This window comes from Felis catus, chromosome E2, assembly GCF_018350175.1.
Source record: "Felis catus isolate Fca126 chromosome E2, F.catus_Fca126_mat1.0, whole genome shotgun sequence".
Taxonomy (NCBI): Eukaryota; Metazoa; Chordata; class Mammalia; order Carnivora; family Felidae; genus Felis; species Felis catus.
The window spans coordinates 17,999,354-18,018,628 of NC_058382.1; the positions used below are offsets into that span (position 1 = coordinate 17,999,354).

Here is a 19,275-nt window from a genome sequence, read left to right on the forward strand (position 1 = left end):
CCTCTGCTAGGCCACGGCTCCCTCCTGGAAGCCTCCTCCACACCGGTCTGTGCTGTGCTGTCACTCTGGGGTGTCTTGTTCCACCTCTGGTTCCTTTCTTTCCGCAGCACCTTGCCAATCTCTCCCTCCCTCCCCAACTTTCTGTACCCCAAAGCTGCCCACAGCACGAATCACGTTTCTGCCCACCTTTCTCTTCTGCAATGAGGTGTCAGGTTGAGAGAGTGAAGAAGAGCGTGTGCGGCTCCTTTTGAGAGGGAGTCTGGGGTCAGAAAACCATTCTGATGAGGGTTGGCACATGGCATTTTAAAAAGCTCTGGGCCTCGGCTTTTCTTGTTGTTAAGTAGGTGGAAGGTATCTGCTGTGCTTCTTATCCTAAACCTTCGAGAACGCCTATGATCTGACCCTTTCTCGATCTTCCAGCCACCACTGAGCTCCAGTCACCCTGGCCTTTTCTTTATTTAGAAAAAAAAAATTTTTTTTAATGTTTTATTTATTTTTGAGACAGAGAGAGACAGAGCATGAACGGGGGAGGGGCAGAGAGAGAGGGAGACACAGAATCGGAAGCAGGCTGCAGGCTCTGAGCCATCAGCCCAGAGCCCGACGCGGGGCTCGAACTCACGGACCGCGAGATCATGACCTGAGCCTTAGTCGGCCGCTTAACCGACTGAGCCACCCAGGTGCCCCAACCCTGGCCTTTTCTTTTGTGCAAGTTTGGCTTGTTCAAGCCTTGCACCTGCTTTGAGCCCTTTGCTTGGAAGGTTCCCCCTCCGTGGCCCCCTCCCCGTTTCCCCTGCCAATTCTTGGTATGCATGATTCCTTCTTTCCATTCTGGTTGCAACTCAAATGTCTCTCTCTCTTTTTTAATTTAACTTAATTTTATTTTATTTTGAGAGAGCATGCATGCTAGTGTGCGGGTGGGGTCGAGGCATAGGGAGAGAGTGAGAGAGGGAGAAAGAGAATGAATCTTAAGCAGGCTCCATACCCAGCATGGAGCTTGATGTGGGGCTCGATCTCATAAACCGTGAGCCATGACCTGAACCAAAATCAAGAGTCAGACACTTAACCAGCTGAGCCACTCAGGTGTCCCTCAGATGTCACTTTCAAGAGGCCTTTCCAAGCCACTCATTCAAAAGTAGCCACCTAGTCCCCTGACTCTGTCTTAGTGTCTTCACAGATCTTAGCACTGCCCCCCAAGTGTCTGTTTATTGGTTTTCCTGTCTGCTCTCCCATTGGAATATGAGCTGCATGAGGTCAGGGATCTCATCCTCATTCACTGCTGTGTTTTTAGCACCTGGAACAGGGCCCGAGCACATAGTAAGCCTCGGTAAACGCTTGTGGATCAACAAATGCCTACACCCACGCAAAGCCGAATGATGTAATGTCTGCTGTGGCACTTTAGAGACTCTAGACTACTGTACCTGCATATCGGCTTTTTCAAACATCTAGATTTGAAAGTAGTATATTTACTTTCCTAACACCGTCTCCTTGAGGCTGATTGTAGTTCGGCCTGCCAGATGCCAGGGGAGAGTGGCTGGAGAGAAGGAGCCTGAGACTATACCAGGGCTTGGGTAAGCTGCTGGTGGACGGCTCACCGTGGCCCCTGGCCCTCCCCCCCCCCCCCCCCCCCCCCCCCCCCCCGGACCTCCCGTCTCCTATCTCCGCAGACCTTCAAATTTTTGCCAAGTGGGTTACTGGGCAGGCACCGCGGCGGACTTAGAGATCTTTGGCCCAATTTCCTGGTTGAATGTGCAATTTGTAGATGAGAAATGTCCTCATTTCCTGTGACTAGAGAAAAATAATGAAAAGAAAAAAAATGGGGCAGAAGTACTTAACCACAGGAGGTAGAGAAAGCTGATAAAAAGGAGAACTGACAACAACCTGGAGCCAAGGGGCAGGCGAATTGAAGGCAGTTGTGGCATCTTGGCTGTGTTTTCCTTCAGACCCTCCCAGCCGTGCTCCCTTGCTCCCTTGGACCACGGTGATCACCACAAAATCCTACAGCTCTGGCTCTGGTCAGATGAGAATTTCTGAGGAAGGGGCACAACGGCATCTTTTCCAGAAAGAGGAAGTGAAATAGTTGATGCCAGGTTCCCTTTTCCTGCTGGTTGGGCCCCCTGGTCAGGCTGAGCCAGCTCCCTCCACCCTGGTTTCCTGGTAGCGGCTCTAGGCTGCTGTCTGTGTTATTCATTAACCGGGCACTAATATTTCTGTTTACCCATCTGTCATCCTACAGGGGACTCGGGAGTCTCACAATCTAACCAGCCACCCAGATCCTCTTGGATCGGGCCCAGCCAGCCACATTCAGCTAGTGTTTATTATTGAGAAGTCCCTGTGCCAGAGCCCTGTACTATATGTAGCCAGGGAGAGAGATTGTTTTCTCAAATAGGACGTGATCTGTCTGCCAGTTGAGCATATGTGCTGGGAGGTATATCCAGTGATGTGCTTGCAAGAACTGCTCATTGACATCACTTGCCAGACCGGCGTTCGGCATCTCCATGTTGGTAGAAATCGGCCCAACAGAAGTTGGCAAGTGCTACAAATCAGGGCTTCACCGTCCTCCACCCTGCTCTTACCCACTCCACTGCCAACAAATCCCCCAACCTAGTTGTTTTAAACATTTTCTAGCACACATGAGGTGCACGCATTTGTCAGGTGGATGCGTGAGAACTTATGGGGGCCTCCTCCTGGCTATGTGGTCCTTGGACAGTTCTAATGGTAGAAGGCACAGCCCCCACTTTCAGGGAGCTACCAGTCGGGTGAAAACCCCGCATGCTCGCTGTAGTATGTTAACAGGTTCTTAGATCTGTCCTGTGTGTTATCTCCTTGTTCCTAACAACCATCTCCCTTCAGTGGTAGGCACAGATATCAGAGTGATTGTCTTAAAATGGAAATCGGACCATTCTGCTTTTTTGCTTAGAACCTTTGAATGGTCTCCAAAGCTCTTAGAATAAATTCAGACTATTTGTGGCCTAAAAGATTGGCGTGGTCTGGCCCCTGCTGACCTCCTCGGCTTCATCTTGTATGGCTCTCTCCCCAGGTCGCTGTATGCCTGCCCAGTGGTTCTCAAAAAGTGGTCACTGACCACCAGCGTCAGTATCACCTGGGACTGTTCGAGGTAGATTCTTGGGTCCCATCCCAGACCTACTGATTCTGCAACTGTGGGGAGGGAGGACAGTAATCTGTGCTTTAGCAAACTCTCCATGCCTACGTTTGCAGAGCATTGCTCTAGCCCCACACTGGCCCTCTTTCAGCCTTTGAGAAGCTAAGGTTTTCTCCCGCCTCCCTCCCTTTGCATCAGCAGTTCCTATTTCTAGAATGTTCTTCCCATGGGCCTTTGTATGGCAACTCCTCATCATTCAGTTCTCAGCTGAATATCACTGACTCAGGAGAATCTTCGAAACTCCCTTAACCTCTCATTGTACTTTCCCCCACGTTTCTATTTTAGTCCAGTTGTAAAAACCAGTTGCACATTTTGAAATTTCCTTGCTTATGTCTTTACTTGCTTATTGACTGTTTTTCCCCACTGGAATGGAAGCCCCGAGAGGTCAGGTACCTTGTCTCTTATACACTCTGCATCTCCAGCCCTTGGAAAAGTATCTGGCTTCTAGTAGGTAACCCATACATATTTGTTGGACAAATGAGCTATTAATTTCCCAGGGAAGAAATGTGCTATATATCATATGACTTCATGCAGATCAAAGATGTGTTAGTGAGCAGCAAAAGGTTCACCATGAAAATCTCAGACCAGAGATTTTCTTGCGCTTCTGTGATTGGCAAGAGCAGCCATGTGTCTGAAACCCTGGGAATCTCTGAGCAGGAAAGGGTTTGACACTTAACTGGTTCAGCTCTTACCAGGTGTGTCCGTTTCCTCAATGTTCCAGGATAGGTATTTTCTGTTTTCCACTTCAGTATTTCTGGAACTGGGGGGTGACTACCTTGTTGAGTTAGCTCAGTTCCATTAAAAAAAATTTTTTTTAAGTGTTTATTTATTTTTGAGAGAGAGAGAGAGAGAGAGAGAGAGAGAGAGAGAGCACAAGCATATGAATGAGGAAGGAGCAGAGAGAGAGGAAGACACAGAATCCAAAGCAGGCTCCAGGCTCTGAGCTGTCAGCACAGAGCCTGACGTGAGGCTTGAACTTAATGAACTGTGAGATCATAACCTGAGCTGAAGTCAGATGCTTGACCAACTGAGCCACCCAGGCACCCCTAGCTCAGTTCCATTTTAAACAGCCCTGACTGTTTGAGATGCAGCTCCCTGCTTCTTCTGCCTGTGATCCTTGTTCTTACCCCGTAAGCTACACAGAATGTGTCTTCCATGAGCTGGACCTCACCTTGGTTCAGCCACATATCCAACATTCTCTTACTTGCTTCTCTTGAGTCAATGAAAAAGCAGGTGCTTTGGAGAAAGGCGGACCTGGATTTAAACTCTCTTTCACTTGTTGACCTTCGAAAATTCCCTCCATCATCTTAGGCTACTTCTCTGGAATAGTGGCTGGCATTTATTTAATCATCACCGTCATAGGGTTTCAACTCTCCAAAACATTTTGGTTAATTCTTCTGGGCTTGATTCCCTGAGTTAGTGTCTTTTTTTTTTTAAAGATTTTATTTTTAAGTAATCTGTATACCCAACATGGGGCTCAAACTCACAACCCCAAGATCAAGAGTCTCATGCTCTACTGACTGAGCCAGCCAGGCACTCCTGAGTTAATGTCTTAAAAAAATAATGTGTAGCTCAAGTGCTGAACATGCTACTGATTAAGACCTCAGTGAAATGGGATTAGTCTTGGCTTGTTTAGACTCTATTTCTTTTAATGCCTCCCCAAATCAAATAAGCTTTTTCGGAAGGTGTAATACATCCCAGATGTACAGTCAGCAGAAAAATCCCAGATTTTTTTTCTCACACATTACTGTTAAACCATCCTATATGGTTACCTATCTAATATACGATTTCCATCATTTCTAATTTTTACTTACCTTATTTCTTTTAAGTTGGGGCATATTGGTGTTTCGTTTTGTTTGGTCTCTTAGAGCTAAGTGATACTGTAAAATTTCTCAGCAAGTTTATATACACAGTCTCACTGGAATTTCAGAATAACCCTGGGAGGCATACATCATCCTCATGATTATGGTTTGGAAAGGGAGGCTAGAGGTCAGGACTTGCCCAAGGACAGCTTAGTAAGTAGAAGCGACCGTGAAGCTGGGGCTTTTACAGCAGTCCAGTGGTGTTTGAGGAAGGAAAACAGAAATGGAGCTCAGTTGGGTGGGAATTAGAAGGGAAGTCCTTCTGGAGAAAGTGAATTTTGAGTGGGGTTTTATAACAGTGGGAAAAGTAAGCAATCAGAAGATGAGGGAGTATGGAGTTGTGGCGAGAGGGACTTACAAATAGGAAGGGTCTCTCTGAAGAATATTTTCTGGGACAGATTGGGCCCCTGAGTGAGGCCAGGGATTCCTTTCCCGAGCTGCCTAGAGTAATCACTGGGGGGCTTTTAAAGGCTCATCTGCTGCCCCACCCTCAAAGAGTCAGGAGATTGGCATGGGGTGGGGGACTGGGGGGGCGTGTACTATTTTTGTACCTCTTCGTACAGTTCTGATGTAGAGCCTCTGTTGCCGACCGCTAGGCTGGGGCTGGGATCAGTTAACCAGAGACAGTGGGCCAGGGCTCCTTCTTGGGGAGAGATGAGTTAGGAAGGTGGGATTGGGCAGGGAGAGAGGATACAAAGTAGGTAATGGAATGATAGGATAGGAGTTGCTGGAGGAGAACTCGTGACAGTAGGAAAACTCTGCAGGCTTCTAAGCCCACGGGTTACGTGTTTTAGGCCCCTGAGATGCAGCTGATAACATGAAGTCAGGATTCACCTCACATCCTCTTTCTAGGTCCCGTCTCCATTCACCAAATCTAAAACGGGATCCCACCAGCGCCGACAGTCACTCTACTCATTACATCCTGACCTTCAGCCATTTCTGTGGTTTCCCATGCATCCCCTTCCCCCCGTGCTGCTGACTGTGCTTCTTCATCGCATTTTCACCCACCCCAGCCTTGCAGAGAAGTACAAAAACTGTGGACACTCGCTGCAGAGTTTTACCGTCTTTATTTTCAGTCTGCCAGGCCAGGTTGTCTGCTCCTGGGCTCGCCGGTGTTGACCTCTGACTGATGGGTGCCAGGCTGCGTCCTGACCCGTGTGGGGTGCCACGGACGGGGAAGACAAGACCCAGACCTCCGGCAGGTTTGACGCAGGGAGACAAGATACACACACGAAGGCGACTGGAGCATACTTACAAAGCAGCAAGTGGAAGCGATAGATACAGTGCAAACCTAGATCATCAGAGGCCTGAGTCTCCAGTCCTCCCTCTTAATCCCCGCCCCCCCTTGGCTTATAACCTTCCTGAGTCTTCTTTGACCTCATTTGGTGTTCTCATCCACCTCTTTCCCGTTGGCTTCTTTCCAGTATCCACAGCTAGACCGGCGTCTAGGTGTTGTTCAAAGCTTATAGCAAGATTGCTTTAAGGACTCCGCTTGAGCCCGGTCATCCCCAGCTGCCGGCTACGTCACAGGGACTGGATTTGTATTAGCTACGTTGCTTCCGAAACCCTGGTCTGATGGTGCTTCTGTGCCTAACCATTTCTTCTTTTTGTCACAGAGCTGTGCTCCTTTGGGCTGGAAACTTCAGTCAGGAGGGGACACCAAGCTGCTGAGAGAGGTTTTCACAGCCCCAGTAGTGGATCGGGGCTGAGGATTCCTGACCCGTACTCCCACTCTCCCAGCCTGCTCAATTCTTAGGTAACCCAGAGTGCCTCCAAAGGTCCAGGATCCCCCTAGTCTGTAGTGAAGTCGGAACTCGGTGCTCCCTCGGCTTGACTCACACCCCTGTCCCCACTCGCCCCCTCCGCTGTCTCTCTGCCTTTGCGTCCCAACAGGGAGGAGCCCTGATGTCGCAGTATCTGCAGCCCTTTCCCAAAGGCTCTGCGCACAGCCGATGAAGAGAAGTAGAAGAGCAGGGGGTCCAGACTGGCATTGAGGGAACTGAACACCACGGCTTCGACCCGCCACGGGGGGCTTTTCTTCGTGTAATACCCCACCAGGTGGGATATGTTGTAAGGCCCGAAGCACACCAGGAAATTAAGGAGGGTCACAACAGCCAGCCCCACAGCTCTGCGCCGCCTCTGGGCCCCCACGTGGGGCTGGGTGAGCATGATCCACACAAAGCGCCAGTAGCAGAAGATGGTGATCACCATGGGGACGAAGAAGAGGAAGAGGCACAGCTCCAGCCGCACCGGAAGCACCACGTTCAGCTGCGTTTCGGTGAAGTTCTCATAGCAAGTGATTCCATTCGTGTTTGCGGTCTGCTGGGTTGAGTTCAAGTACTGACCAATGATCACGATGGTGCAGTGACCAAAGGACATGACCCAGGCGACCACGGCAGCAATCACTCCATACACAGGCTTGCGGGACAGCTTGTACTGCACGGGGAAAGCCACTCCCAGGTAGCGCTCGATGCTGATGCCCGCCAGGAGCCACGTGCTGCAGTAGATGCTGCTGTAGAAGCCGAAACCCGTGAGGGCGCAGAGCAGCTCGGGCAGATACCAGCGGAAGTTATAGGCGGCCTCAACCATCTTGAAGGGCAGCAGCAGCAGCAGCAGGAGGTCCGCCAGCGTCAGGCTGAGCAGGAGGATGTGGACGGGCGCAGGGTGAGGCTGGCGGACCCGCCCCACGAAGGCCCGCAGGGCCAGGAGGTTGGCAGGGAGACCGGTGAGGAAGATGACGATGTAGGCCGTGAGGATGATGGAGCTTCGCCAGTTTGTCATGGTTGCTCTGGAAGAGGACGGAAAAAGGCAGGGTCAGGAGGTGCCACTCACAGCCCAGGGACCCTCGCCTGGTTCAGGCCGCGGACGTCCTCTCTGCTGCACTCTGCCTCCCAGGCCAGACCTTTCTGTTGCCACCACTGCTTTGCTTACACCACCTGCCAGAACAGCCCAGAGCAATTATTGACTTTGCCTGGGGCGGGATATTAAGCAGGAGTTATTACGTTCGCCATCATGTGTCTCTGGGGGGGGACCAACCCTTGGCTTTCTCCTCTCCTCATAGATACAGGAAGTTACTGTTATCAGTTTGTAACTTTCCTTGGGTCCCTTAGTCAGAGACCTGCGGAGGGAAAGGCATCTCACAAAGGCATCTCACGGGGAGAGAGCTGTGAGCCGTCTGTCAGGAGCACCCATGCCAGGAAAACAAACCCAGGCCTTGAGACCCAGTGCCGGCTTGCCACAGGACCCTGCCACACGCCCAGGAAGCAGGTGCCCGGCCCCCAGCCCATCTCCCTACCTCATTTTCCTCTCCTTTTGCAGAACACAGATTCTCCTCCACCTTTTCCTCTCCTGACCTATACCGGACTCTGGGACTGCATTGGAAAAAGGAAGCTAGTGATATGTAGGGAGGGACAGAGGGGAGGAAGGGTGAGCCAGTACTGTCTTTTGGGGCTTGCCCCCTAAAAGACTCTAGAGAACATTTAGGAAAGCCCACAGGTAGCAACTGGCTTCAGAGCCCGGTGTTTTGACTATAAACAAGAACTCTTAACGGGGTCAACTCCGTTTCCATTTGGCTTGTAACCCTCGCTGCCCATATGCAGCCCGGCCCCTCCATCCTCCCTCTCTGGGCTTGATGTCCCGGCCTGTTTCCTTGATCCCACCTACACTGGCTCCTGTCTCCAGTTCCTCACAGACTTGCGTCAGCCCCCCAGCATCTCCCCCTCCAATCCAGATCCTGGCATTACTGCCCATAGCACAAGCACTGGGTTAGCTGCTTGCCTTGTCTGCAGTCCAGATAGGTGGCTTCTTGGGATTAGTCCTGAAGGAAAGTCTGAAAGCTTCTGGGAAAGAGGAACAGGGCTTTAGCCACTGCTACTGCCCATTTCACACAGGAAAAAAAAATTGTAAGGAACCTGCTGGTAGAAAGCTTTTATACTAGCGTGAGTCATGTGACTGGAGAGGGGAAGGTCAGTAATTGAGCACTGTCTCCTCTCAAACCTGAAGGATGGGCACCCGCCGCCAGCATCTTCGTTCCCCGCCCCCCAGAGACCCTCACTCTGCCTGCCAAACCCAGATTCTCTGTCCCTAGGTCCTGAATTCTTTTTTCAATCACAGGCCTTTTTCCCATTTCTCAAGTCAGATGATCTTATCTTCTCTCTTCTAGGCAATTTCTTCTGTGATTCTTCTCATTTTCAGAAAAGAAGTTTCCTACGTTCTTTCATTCTTCAATTTTTTTCCCCCTGTATGGTCTCCTGTCCTCTGCCCACAACAGGTCTCTTTTGCCCTCTTGATTGAGACAGATTGGTTTCGCCTAGCCTGCGTCTTATTCTGGTGGAAATAGTGTGGGATTTAGAGTCATGCAGATGTGGGCTCAAACCCAAGTCCCTCCACTGTGACCTTGGGGCAGGTAAATTTCTTTTTTTTTTTAATAATTAATTTGTTTTTTAATTTACATCCGAGTTAGTTAGCATATAGTGCAACAATGATTTCAGGGGTAGATTCCTTAGCGCCCCTTACCCATTTAGCCCACCCCCCCTCCCTCAACCCCTCCAGCAATGCTGTTTGTTCTCTGTATGTAAGAGTCTGTTATGTTTTGTCTCCCTCCCTGTTTTTATATTATTTTTGCTTCCCTTCCCTGATGTTCATCTGTTTTGTATCTTAAAGTCCTCATATGAGTGAAGTCATACGACATTTGTCTTTCTGACTAATTTCGCTTAGCACAATACCCTCTAGTTCCATCCACGTAGTTGCAAATGCAAGATTTCATTCTTTTGGATTGCCGAGTAATACTCCATTGTGTGTATATGTATACACACACACACACACACACACACACACACACACCCCACATCTTCTTTATCCATTCATGCATCGATGGACAGTTGGGCTCTTTCCATACTTTGGCTATTGTTGATAGTGCTGCTATAAACATCAGGGTGCCGGTGGGGCAGATAAATTTCTGAACTTTAACTTCCTTTTCAGTCAAGTGTGGATGGGAATACTTCCATCTCAGCATTTCTGTAAGGCGTGGATGAGCTTATAAAGCAGATGGGCCAGTGCTTAGCACTTAGTGGGTACCCATGAGTGGAAGCCTGCTGACAGCGTCTGAGCGACTGAGCCACTTGGTAAAATATCCGGAGGCTGAGGCCACCGACATGCCGTCTGACTTGGGGGAGTGTCAGGGATTCAGGAGGCCTGATGTCCCTTTTACAGGGAAGCTGTGCCCAGGCTCGGTGTCTTTCCCCCCACGTGTTCCCTCTCCCTGTGGGCTGCACCTGACCTCTGCGCCACCCTTGTCCTTTCCTCATCCCCTACCCCCTGTCTGTGTAGCCCCTCTAGAAGCTCTTCAAAGCCCTGTCCAGATACACACACGGAGGAAACCAAGCCAGAACTTATTTTCCTCTTGAGGTAGGGAAGGGGCCTCTGTTTTGCCATCTGTGCTTGCTCCCAAATTTATTTGTATCATTTTGCTTTTATGATTTTCTATAAATATTCATGAGGATCTGGATTTAATGGCAAAGCAGAGACTTCCTGAACACAGATGTTGAGTAGGACTGCCGCTTTACCTTGGCCCGTCCGTCCCCTGCCTGTGCCTGTTCTCGTGTCACTGCACCCTGCCACCTGTGTTGGCGAGGCCCCACTGAACCCCCTCCTCCATGTTTGGGGTGGTTATGAAGGTAACACAATAAAGGAAACTTGGGGCTCATGACTCACAACACCCACCTATGTCACATGAAAAGGAAATGCAACCTCTGAGGCTGAATTCAAGGACTGTGCTTTCACAAAAACCATGTCTTTCACAATCTCTCCCAAGTTCAGCTTTCTTTCATCATTATTACAGCCCAGCTTGTCAGAATAGGAAGTTGGGCCCGTTATCTAAAATTTATGTATAATCACTTTCTCTACTTCCTTATTCCTCAATCAGCGCCCTCCCCCATCCCCTCGAATCTGGGTTATACCTCTGTTGTTCCATAGGACCTGCTCATCCTACGATTGGCAGTGACCTCCATGCAACTAAATTCAGTGGACATTTTCTTCCTATTTTATTAGCCTTCCACACAGTTTCCATAGCCTTCTTGAAACATTCTCTTTCTGTGAATTCTCATATATTATGCTCTTCTGGCTTCCCTGACTTTGCTCAGGTCACTTCTTAGTTTCCTTCACCTGCCCACCATTCCCTGATCGTCCTCTAAATGTTCGAGTCCCTTAAGACTTGGCTTCAGGCGCGGTCTCATCCTGGTCCTGTGTAGCTCTTCGGCCTGTTGCATGCATTTCTGTAGTGTCGGTTACCATCTTCACAAAAGCCAGTTTTGAATCTCTATCCAGGGCTTCTGTGAGCCTTCACATCCACATGTCCAAATGCCTGAGAGACACTGTCATTCAAATGTCTCCCAGGCATCTCAAATTGAGTGTGTCCAGAGCTGACCTTCCCCAACAAGTTAGGCCTTCTTCCAGCATTCTCCCTGTTGGGGCGTGGGATCTCTTCCCATTCCATCCCCTGAGCCATAATCTTGGAGTCCGTCTCAACACCGTCTTCTTCCTTATCCCCTGAATGCAGTCCCACACTTCTCAGAGCCCATTGAAGGCGTCCGTCTCTCTCCGTCTCCATCGTCCCATGTCAGCGTAAGCCGGAGTCTATTACCAGGAGGTTGGCAGGGGCCGTGACCAGCTCCTTCCCAGCCTCTCACATCCTGACAGTCAGTTCTCCATACTGTAGTTAGTGGGATATTTTAAAAATATCAAGCCACTTATATCACCGTCTTGTTTAAAATCCTTTCTGAGGTTTCTTATTGCCTTGAGGATAAACATCAAAACTCTTTAAAACAAATTTCTTTAATGTTTGTTTGTTTTTGAGAGAGAGAAAGAGACAAAGCACAAGCAGGGGAGGGCAGAGAGAGAGAGAGGGAGACACAGAATCCTAAGCAGCCTCCAGGCTCTGAGCTGTCAGCACAGAGCCTGACCCAGGGCTCAAACTCACGAACCGCAAGATCATGACCTAAGCTGAAGTCTGGCATTCAACCAGCTGAGCCACTTAGGCGCCCCAACGTCAAAACTCTTAACAAGGCCTAGAAGGCCTGCTCGGCATGGCCCTTGCCAACTTCCAGCCTAAACTCATATGTCTCTTCTCTCTCCTTGCTGTCTCTGCAAGACCATCTCTTGCTTCCATAAACGTGCCACCTTCCCTCTGCCGGGGGCTCATGACCCAGCCTTTGCCTGCAGCGCTCTATTTCTTATGACCCAGTCCTCCTCCCCAGTCAGTCCCCAGCCTTCTTTCAGATGCCCGCTTCCTTCTTAAGAAAGCCCTCCCTGACCTAGGTGCAGTTAGATTCTCTTAGTACATGTTCTCGGAGCACTGTTGCTGAATAGTATTCTGTTTCATGGATATTTCATATTTTATTTATCCATTCACCTGTTGCTAGACATTTGGGTATTTTTTTGTTTTTCAGTGTTCGGCTAGTGTGAATAAAGCTGCTATATGTACATTGTTGTTTAGATCTTGGTGCAAATATGTACTTTCAGTTCTCTTGGGCAGATACCTAGAAGTATATTGGCTAGGCTGTATGGTCAATTTCTTGTTCAACTTCTTAAGAAACTGCCAGTTTTCCAAAGTGGCTGTACCATTGCTATTCCTGCCAGCAATGTACGGGCATTCCAGCTGTTCCACAGCATCACCAGCCCCTTGATAGGTGTTAGTCTTAAGTTTTAGGCATTCTGATTACAGGCCCTGGTATCTCGTTGTGGTTTTAATTCGCTTTTCCCTGATGACTGTTGACGTTGTGCCTCTTTTTTAGGTTCCGGGTACTGGTCATCTGTTAGATTATGGGTATTATATTTTTTCCCACTGTATGCCTTGTGTTTCCATTTTCTTAATGGTCTCTTGAAGAACAAAACAATTTTGAATTTTGACAAAGTCTAGCTTATTTTGTTTTCCTCTTATGTTTTGTGCTCTCATGTTCTAAGAAATCCTTACCTACCTATCCAGCCCCACATCCTGTTGAATTTCCTCGGTATCTTTACTGAGAACGAATTGATTGTATCTGAGTGGGTCTGTTTCTTAAACCTCTCTTCTGTTCTAGCAGTCCTTAACGTCTTTCCTTTTACCATCTCCCACCGTCTCGATGACTGTAGTTTTATAGGAAGCCTTGGAATCAGGAAGTGTAAGTCCTCTAACTTCATGTTGTTTTCTAAGATTGCTTGGGCTCTTCCAGGTCATTTGCATTTCCAGATAAATCAGTTTCTACGAAAAAGCCTGCTGGAGTTCTGACTGGGACTGTGTTGAAGGCATAGATCAATTTGGAACTGTCGACATTGGAATCACACTGGGCCTGCCAATCGAGGAAACATGACATATCTCCATTTCTTTAGGTGTCGAATTTCTCTCAGCAGTGTTTCCTCGTATTCAGCAGAGAGGTTTTACACGTCATTTCTTGCATTGATTCTTAGCTATTTTTGGTGCTCTTACAAGTTGAATTTTTAAGACTTTGTTTTGCAATTATTTGTTGCCGTCGTAGCATCTTTTACAATTCCTTCACAGCACATGTGTATCTCAGTTTGTTATAATACCTTTATCATGTGAGGATTTGCTTAGTGTCCATCTCCCTTGTGAAACTATCCGTGAAGGCAGGGAACATGGCTGTTTTTCTCACCATTGTATCCCCAGGGTCTGGCATAGAGCCTGGCACATATTGGACACTTGATAATTATTTCTTGGATGATGTGTGGATGGATAAGCGGAAGAATTGGAATGGAGAGAAATCCATTTTCACAAGCTCTGAGTTACTTGTTTGCAGTTGCCTCATTTTAGCTTCTTCTGGGACCGTCATAAGAAATCCCAGCTGGGAATCACTTGCGAGCTCTTTTGTAGATTAAGGCACTCCCGTTACTTTTGCGGGAAGGTGCCTGGATCTTTCCTCATCACCAGTATTGATAATTCAAGCTAATGTGTCTTTATGACATAGATCCTGCTTAGCAAATATGAGGGAGGTATGGGTATAAAATATTCAAAAGGGAAGGGGAAGGCACTAACGGTAAATGAAGAGCTGTTGTTTCATTCATTCGTTCAACGAAAATGTGCCTGCTCTCTAGGATGTGGTGGGATCTGTGCCAAGCGCAGGGTCAAAAAGATAAACACGGTCTCACACTCCCGGAGGGTGGTTACATGCTAGAGCATAGAGATTGTGAGCATATGTGCCACGGGAGTCTTTATGCAGAGAGAGACACTGTGAAGGAAGTGAAACGGGGCGATGGCAGTGGTCACCGTGTGGCAGGGACTTCCTTGGCCAGAGGCTTTGGGGAGGCCATCTCTGCAGTTGCTGTTAGCTGACACCTGAGAGGTTGAGCCGGATTCTGGGGCTGGCCACTGTGAGACTCCGGCAGAGGAGGGGTCTGGGCGGGGGAGCTGGCAGATGGTGCAGGAAGGCAGAAAGCACGTGTGTGTGTGTGTGTGTGTGTGTGTGTGTGTGCGCGCGCGCATGTACGCGCACGTTCATGGGCAGTGGAGGAGGGAGGCAGAGAGGTTGGTGTGACTGGAGCATGGTAAGCTAGAGCCGTGACCGTGGATGACCAGATGGGTGTTAGTAAGGACTTGGGATTCCATCCATAAGCAGTAGGAAGTCACTTGTGGGCCGTAAGAGGAGAGTGACGTGATGAGATGTAGGATGTGTGCGCTGCTGTGTGAGGAATGATCTGCATGGTCTCCAGAGGGATGACGTCGGAAGTGGAGAGAGAATAGAAGTGGTCGGGGCCACCCAGGGGAGGACCGGTGATGGCAGGCATTCAGGAGAATGTGGCAGTGCAGGCAGAGATCAGTGGATTTGGGGTCTGCAACTTTAGATAAAATCACACTGTGGGAAGAGCTACAGGACACCAGAGAGAAATGGAGCTCTCCGGGGGAGTGAGAAAGAAGATGATTCTAGACCGGTATATCCAAGTAGACTTTGAGATCTCATTGCTGTCCTGTGCTGGCACATTTCGCCCCCCCATTGGTTTGCGTATTGCCCTTCCCCGCTTGCACCCTCTTTTAAATATCTTTTTTTTAATGTTTATTTATTTATTTTGAGAGAGAGAGAGAGAGCACGTGCGCGCATGAGTGGGGGAGGGGCAGAGAGAGGGAGGGAGAGAGAATCCCAAGCAGGCTCCTCACTGTCAGCACAGAACCTGACGTGGGGCTCAAACTCATGTACCATGAGATCATGACCTGAACTGAGATCAAGAGTCAGATGTTTGACTGACTCAGCCGCCCAGGTGCCCCTGTCATCTTTTAGATGCTGCTTGTCCGGCCTTTTCCGTGATTCAAGTCAAGAGCAGAGTCCTCCACCCTGCGCCGGCACTGAGCCCCCTGCAGCTGCCGTTGCCGCCGCGCCCCGGGAAGGCACCGAGCCGCCCCGATGCCCCTCGCTGGCACGGCTGCCTGTGGAGCCGACGTGCGGCAGGAGGCAGCCGCTCTGGCGGCCCTCGCGGGCTCGGTGTTCCTGGCCCAGTTGATGATCTTCCTGATTAGCGTCGTCAGTTCCATCTTCTGTGGGCATCTGGGCAAAGTCAAGCTGGATGCCGTTACTCTTGCGGTATCGGTGGTGAATGTTATTGGGATTTCAGTTGGAACTGGCTTGGCCTCCGCTTGTGACAGGCTGATGTCTCAGTCCTTCAGAGGCAAGAACCTAAAACGTGTGGGGAATCACACCCCAAAGAGGAATCCTCATCTTGATGCTGTGTTGCTTTCCTTGCTGGGCCATCTTCATCAATACGGACTGTATCCTCCTGCTCTTAAAACAAGAACCCGAAGTCTCCAGGATAGCCCAGATTTATGTGATGATTTTCATTCGTGCTCTTCCTGCAGCGTTCCTGTTTCAGCTGCAGACAAGATATTTACAAAGTCAGGGCATCATCATGCCTCAGGTGATCACTGGGATTGCAGCAAATGTGATCAGTGTGGGCATGAATGCCCTCCTGCTCTATGCCCTGGACCTTGGAGTGGTAGGATCTGCCGGGGCAGACAGCACTTCCCAGTTCCTCCTGTGTGCTCTCCTCCTGTACATGTGGTGGGAAAAAATCCACATCAATACCTGGAGAGGGTGGACTTGGGACTGTTTCCAAGAATGGGGCTCCTACATCCAGCTGGCTGTCCCCAGTATGTTCATGGTGTGCACTGAATAGTGGACCTTTGAGATTGGAACTTTCTTGCAGGACTGATTAGCGTGACAGAGCTGGGGGCCCAGGCCATCATTTACGAACTGGCCTCTGTAGCCTACAGGGTGCCCCTTGGCTTTGGTGTGGTGGCCAGTGTCCGAGTGGGCAAGGCTCTGGGGGCAGGGAATGCTGAGCAGGCTTGGGACTCTAGCATCACCGTTCTCCTGTGTGCGGGTGTCTGTACTCTCGTCGTGGGCATTTTACTTTCGGCGATGAAGGATGTGATTGCCTATATATTTACCAGAGACAGAGCTATTGTTTTACCTTGTGAGCCAAGTGATGCCTGTTTTTGCTCCCTTTCATCTATTTGATGCCCTTGCAGGCACCTGTGGTGGAATCCTATGAGGTATAGGAAAACAGAAGATTGGTGCTATCGTGAACGCCATCGGTTATCATGTGTTTGGTTTTCCCATCGGAGTATCTCTGGTGTTTGCCGCAAAACTTGGGATAATAGGTCTCTGGTCTGGATTGATAGTCTGTGTCTTCTTTCAAGCCCTTTTCTGTCTGGTGCTCGTCTGGAGGACAAACTGGAAGAGAGTCGCAGAGCAGGCACAGGTTCGAGCTGGGGTGAAAGGGATCAAAGAGACCACGCCACACCAACAGATCTGCCTGTGTTGGAAAAAGAAGTCACCGATGGAGCGATTTTACCTGATATCATATTGGGGCGCCTGGGTGGCGCAGTCGGTTAAGCGTCTGACTTCAGCTCAGGTCACGATCTCGCGGTCCGTGAGTTCGAGCCCCGCGTCGGGCTCTGGGCCGATGGCTCGGAGCCTGGAGCCTGTTTCCGATTCTGTGTCTCCCTCTCTCTCTGCCCCTCCCCCGTTCATGCTCTGTCTCTCTCTGTCCCCCCAAAAATAAACAAACGTTGAAAATTCACTTTAAAAAAAAAATTACCTGATATCATATCCTCAGATCAAAGAGCCAGACCCAGCTAAGGGTAATAGAAGAAAACAACCGGTGTGCGGTGGCCACCGTTGGGGATGTTTTGACAGTGAAGCAACTGATTTTCTATCGTGGAATGGCTCTAGCTGTTGATGTCGCTGCTCTTTTAGCAGGAAGTTTAATAAGAGTTTTTCAGTGAGCGTGGCTAAAACAGAAGAATTAGCAGCAGCCCACACACTAGACACGATAATTCTTGTGATACATGAAGCCTGGGAGGTGACCCTGTCATGCGCACAGTGGTTTCTCTCCCGATTGTGAATGGAAAGGATATCAGTGATGTTTTCTTAGTTATCCTGAGAATCTGCACTATCCTGTTGGAGATCACGAAAGGAGTTGTAATTCTAAGTTTCTCCCAAACGTTAACTCTGCCATGGGTTTTAAGTCTGTAGATTTGATTTTCCCTGCCCTAAGTGTTCTGTACTCTTACACTGAATGTCTTCCTTCTTTTGGGAGAGTTCATTGCCTTCTAAACTTGATTGCTGATCCAGTTTTGTTTGTATTTCTCTGTTAACGTATTTAATCTTGTCGGTGAGTGTGTATTAAGTGCCTGTTCTGGTGCTGTCTCAGGTATTGCCATATAAACTTTTATAAAATAAACACCTTAAAATTGAAAACGTGTGCCTATGAGGGAGTGCCTGGGTGGCTCAGTTGGTTAAGCGTCCGACTTCGGCTCAGGTCGTGATCTATGGGTCATGAGTTCAAGACCCACATCGGCCTCTGTGCTGACAGCTGGGAGCCCGGAGCCTGCTTCAGATTCTGTGTTTCCCCTCTCTCTGTCCGTCCCCCACTTATGATCTGCCTCTCTCTCAAAGTAAATTTTAAAAAAGTTAGAAAAGCAGTGTCCTCCAGTTCTGCAGCCTTGCCCCCCACATCCCCAGTGCCGGTGCTCCACTGAAGGGGAGGAACAAGAAGGTGCAGCCCAGAACTAGCATCTCAGGAGTATTCTTCAGTCCTGCCCCTTTTGGATTCCTTAGTGGGCATCGTGGGTTTTGCCACCCACTGCTGGTAACCATACCCTGACCTCCCTCTGCAGAGACCTCTCCTTCCTTTACTCGGTCCACCTGCTTGCCATTAATCAGACTCCAGGCCTCTGGCCAATAATACCAGCTGTGGTGGCTGAATAACGGTTCCCCTAAAAGATATGCGTGTCTTAATCCCTGGAACCTATGAATGTCACCTTACATGGGGAGAAAGAACTTTGCGGGTATGACGAAGAATCTTATGGTGGGGAGGTTATCCTGCATAATCCGTGTGGTCCTCAAAGGTCATCAGGGATACTCTTTTTTTTAATGTTTATTTATTTTTTTAGAGAGAGACAGAGAGAGAGCGAGCACACGAGCAGGGGAGGGGCAGAGAGAGAGAGAGGGAGACACAGAATCCGAAGCAGGCTCCAGGCTCCACACTGTCAGCACAGAGCCTGACGCAGAGCTCAAACTCATGAACCATGGGATCATGACCTGAGCCGAAGTCAGACATTTAATCAACTAAGCCACTCAGGCGCCCCGATCACAGATATTCTTATGAGAAGGAGGCAGAGGGAGATTTCAGACAGACAGAAGAGGGGAAGATGACAGGATCACCAAGGCAGAGACTGGAGTGATGAGACCACAAGCCAAGGAATGCCAGTGCCACCAGGTGATGGAAGAGGCAGGGAATAGGTTTTCCTTAGACCACCATACTGGTTTTGGATTTCTGACCTCCAGAACTATCAGAGACTAAATTTCTGTGGTGTTAAGCCACAGTGTTTGTGACAATTTGTTATAACAGACACAGGAAATGAGTATACCAGCCCCAGCATTTACTGCCCATTCTGATACTGTGTGTCAGGCACTATGCTAAGAGCTTTGTAAAGATGAACTCATTAATCCTGAAAACGTTCTGTGAAACAGGCTCATAAACAGAATAAACTGGTGGTTGCCAGAGAGGAGAGGAAGTGTGGGGACGGGCGAAATAGGTTGAAGGGGATTAAGAGGTACGGCATCCAGTTATAAAATAAATAAGCCATGGGGGTGAAAAGTACAGCATAGGGAATATAGGCAATAAAAAAATTCTATGAGTTTGGCACACTCATCCCCATTTTATAGATGAGAAAACTGAGGTATGGGGGTGGGGGTTAAAAAATTTGCC

At 49.1% G+C, this 19,275-nt stretch overlaps 1 protein-coding gene and 1 long non-coding RNA gene across 6 annotated transcripts in view; one reads left to right on the forward strand and one right to left on the reverse strand.

Moving 5' to 3' along the window:
- LOC109494624 overlaps positions 1-19,275 on the forward strand; it is a 72,329-nt gene that overhangs the window by 11,453 nt on the left and 41,601 nt on the right. The gene's annotated exons all lie outside the window — the stretch shown is intronic.
- Positions 6,071-8,966, reverse strand: FFAR2 (free fatty acid receptor 2). Of its 2 annotated transcripts, none has more exons than XM_003997914.5 (2): positions 8,800-8,966; positions 6,071-7,810 (listed from the first exon to the last, which is right to left on the reverse strand). In XM_003997914.5, the coding sequence occupies exon 2, from the start codon at positions 7,801-7,803 to the stop codon at positions 6,814-6,816; it is 990 nt and encodes a 329-aa protein (XP_003997963.1). In that variant the 5' UTR covers positions 7,804-7,810; positions 8,800-8,966; the 3' UTR covers positions 6,071-6,813. The 2 variants fall into 2 exon arrangements, with proteins under 2 accessions (XP_003997963.1, XP_044903243.1); XM_045047308.1 differs by lacking the exon at positions 8,800-8,966 and adding an exon at positions 8,318-8,792.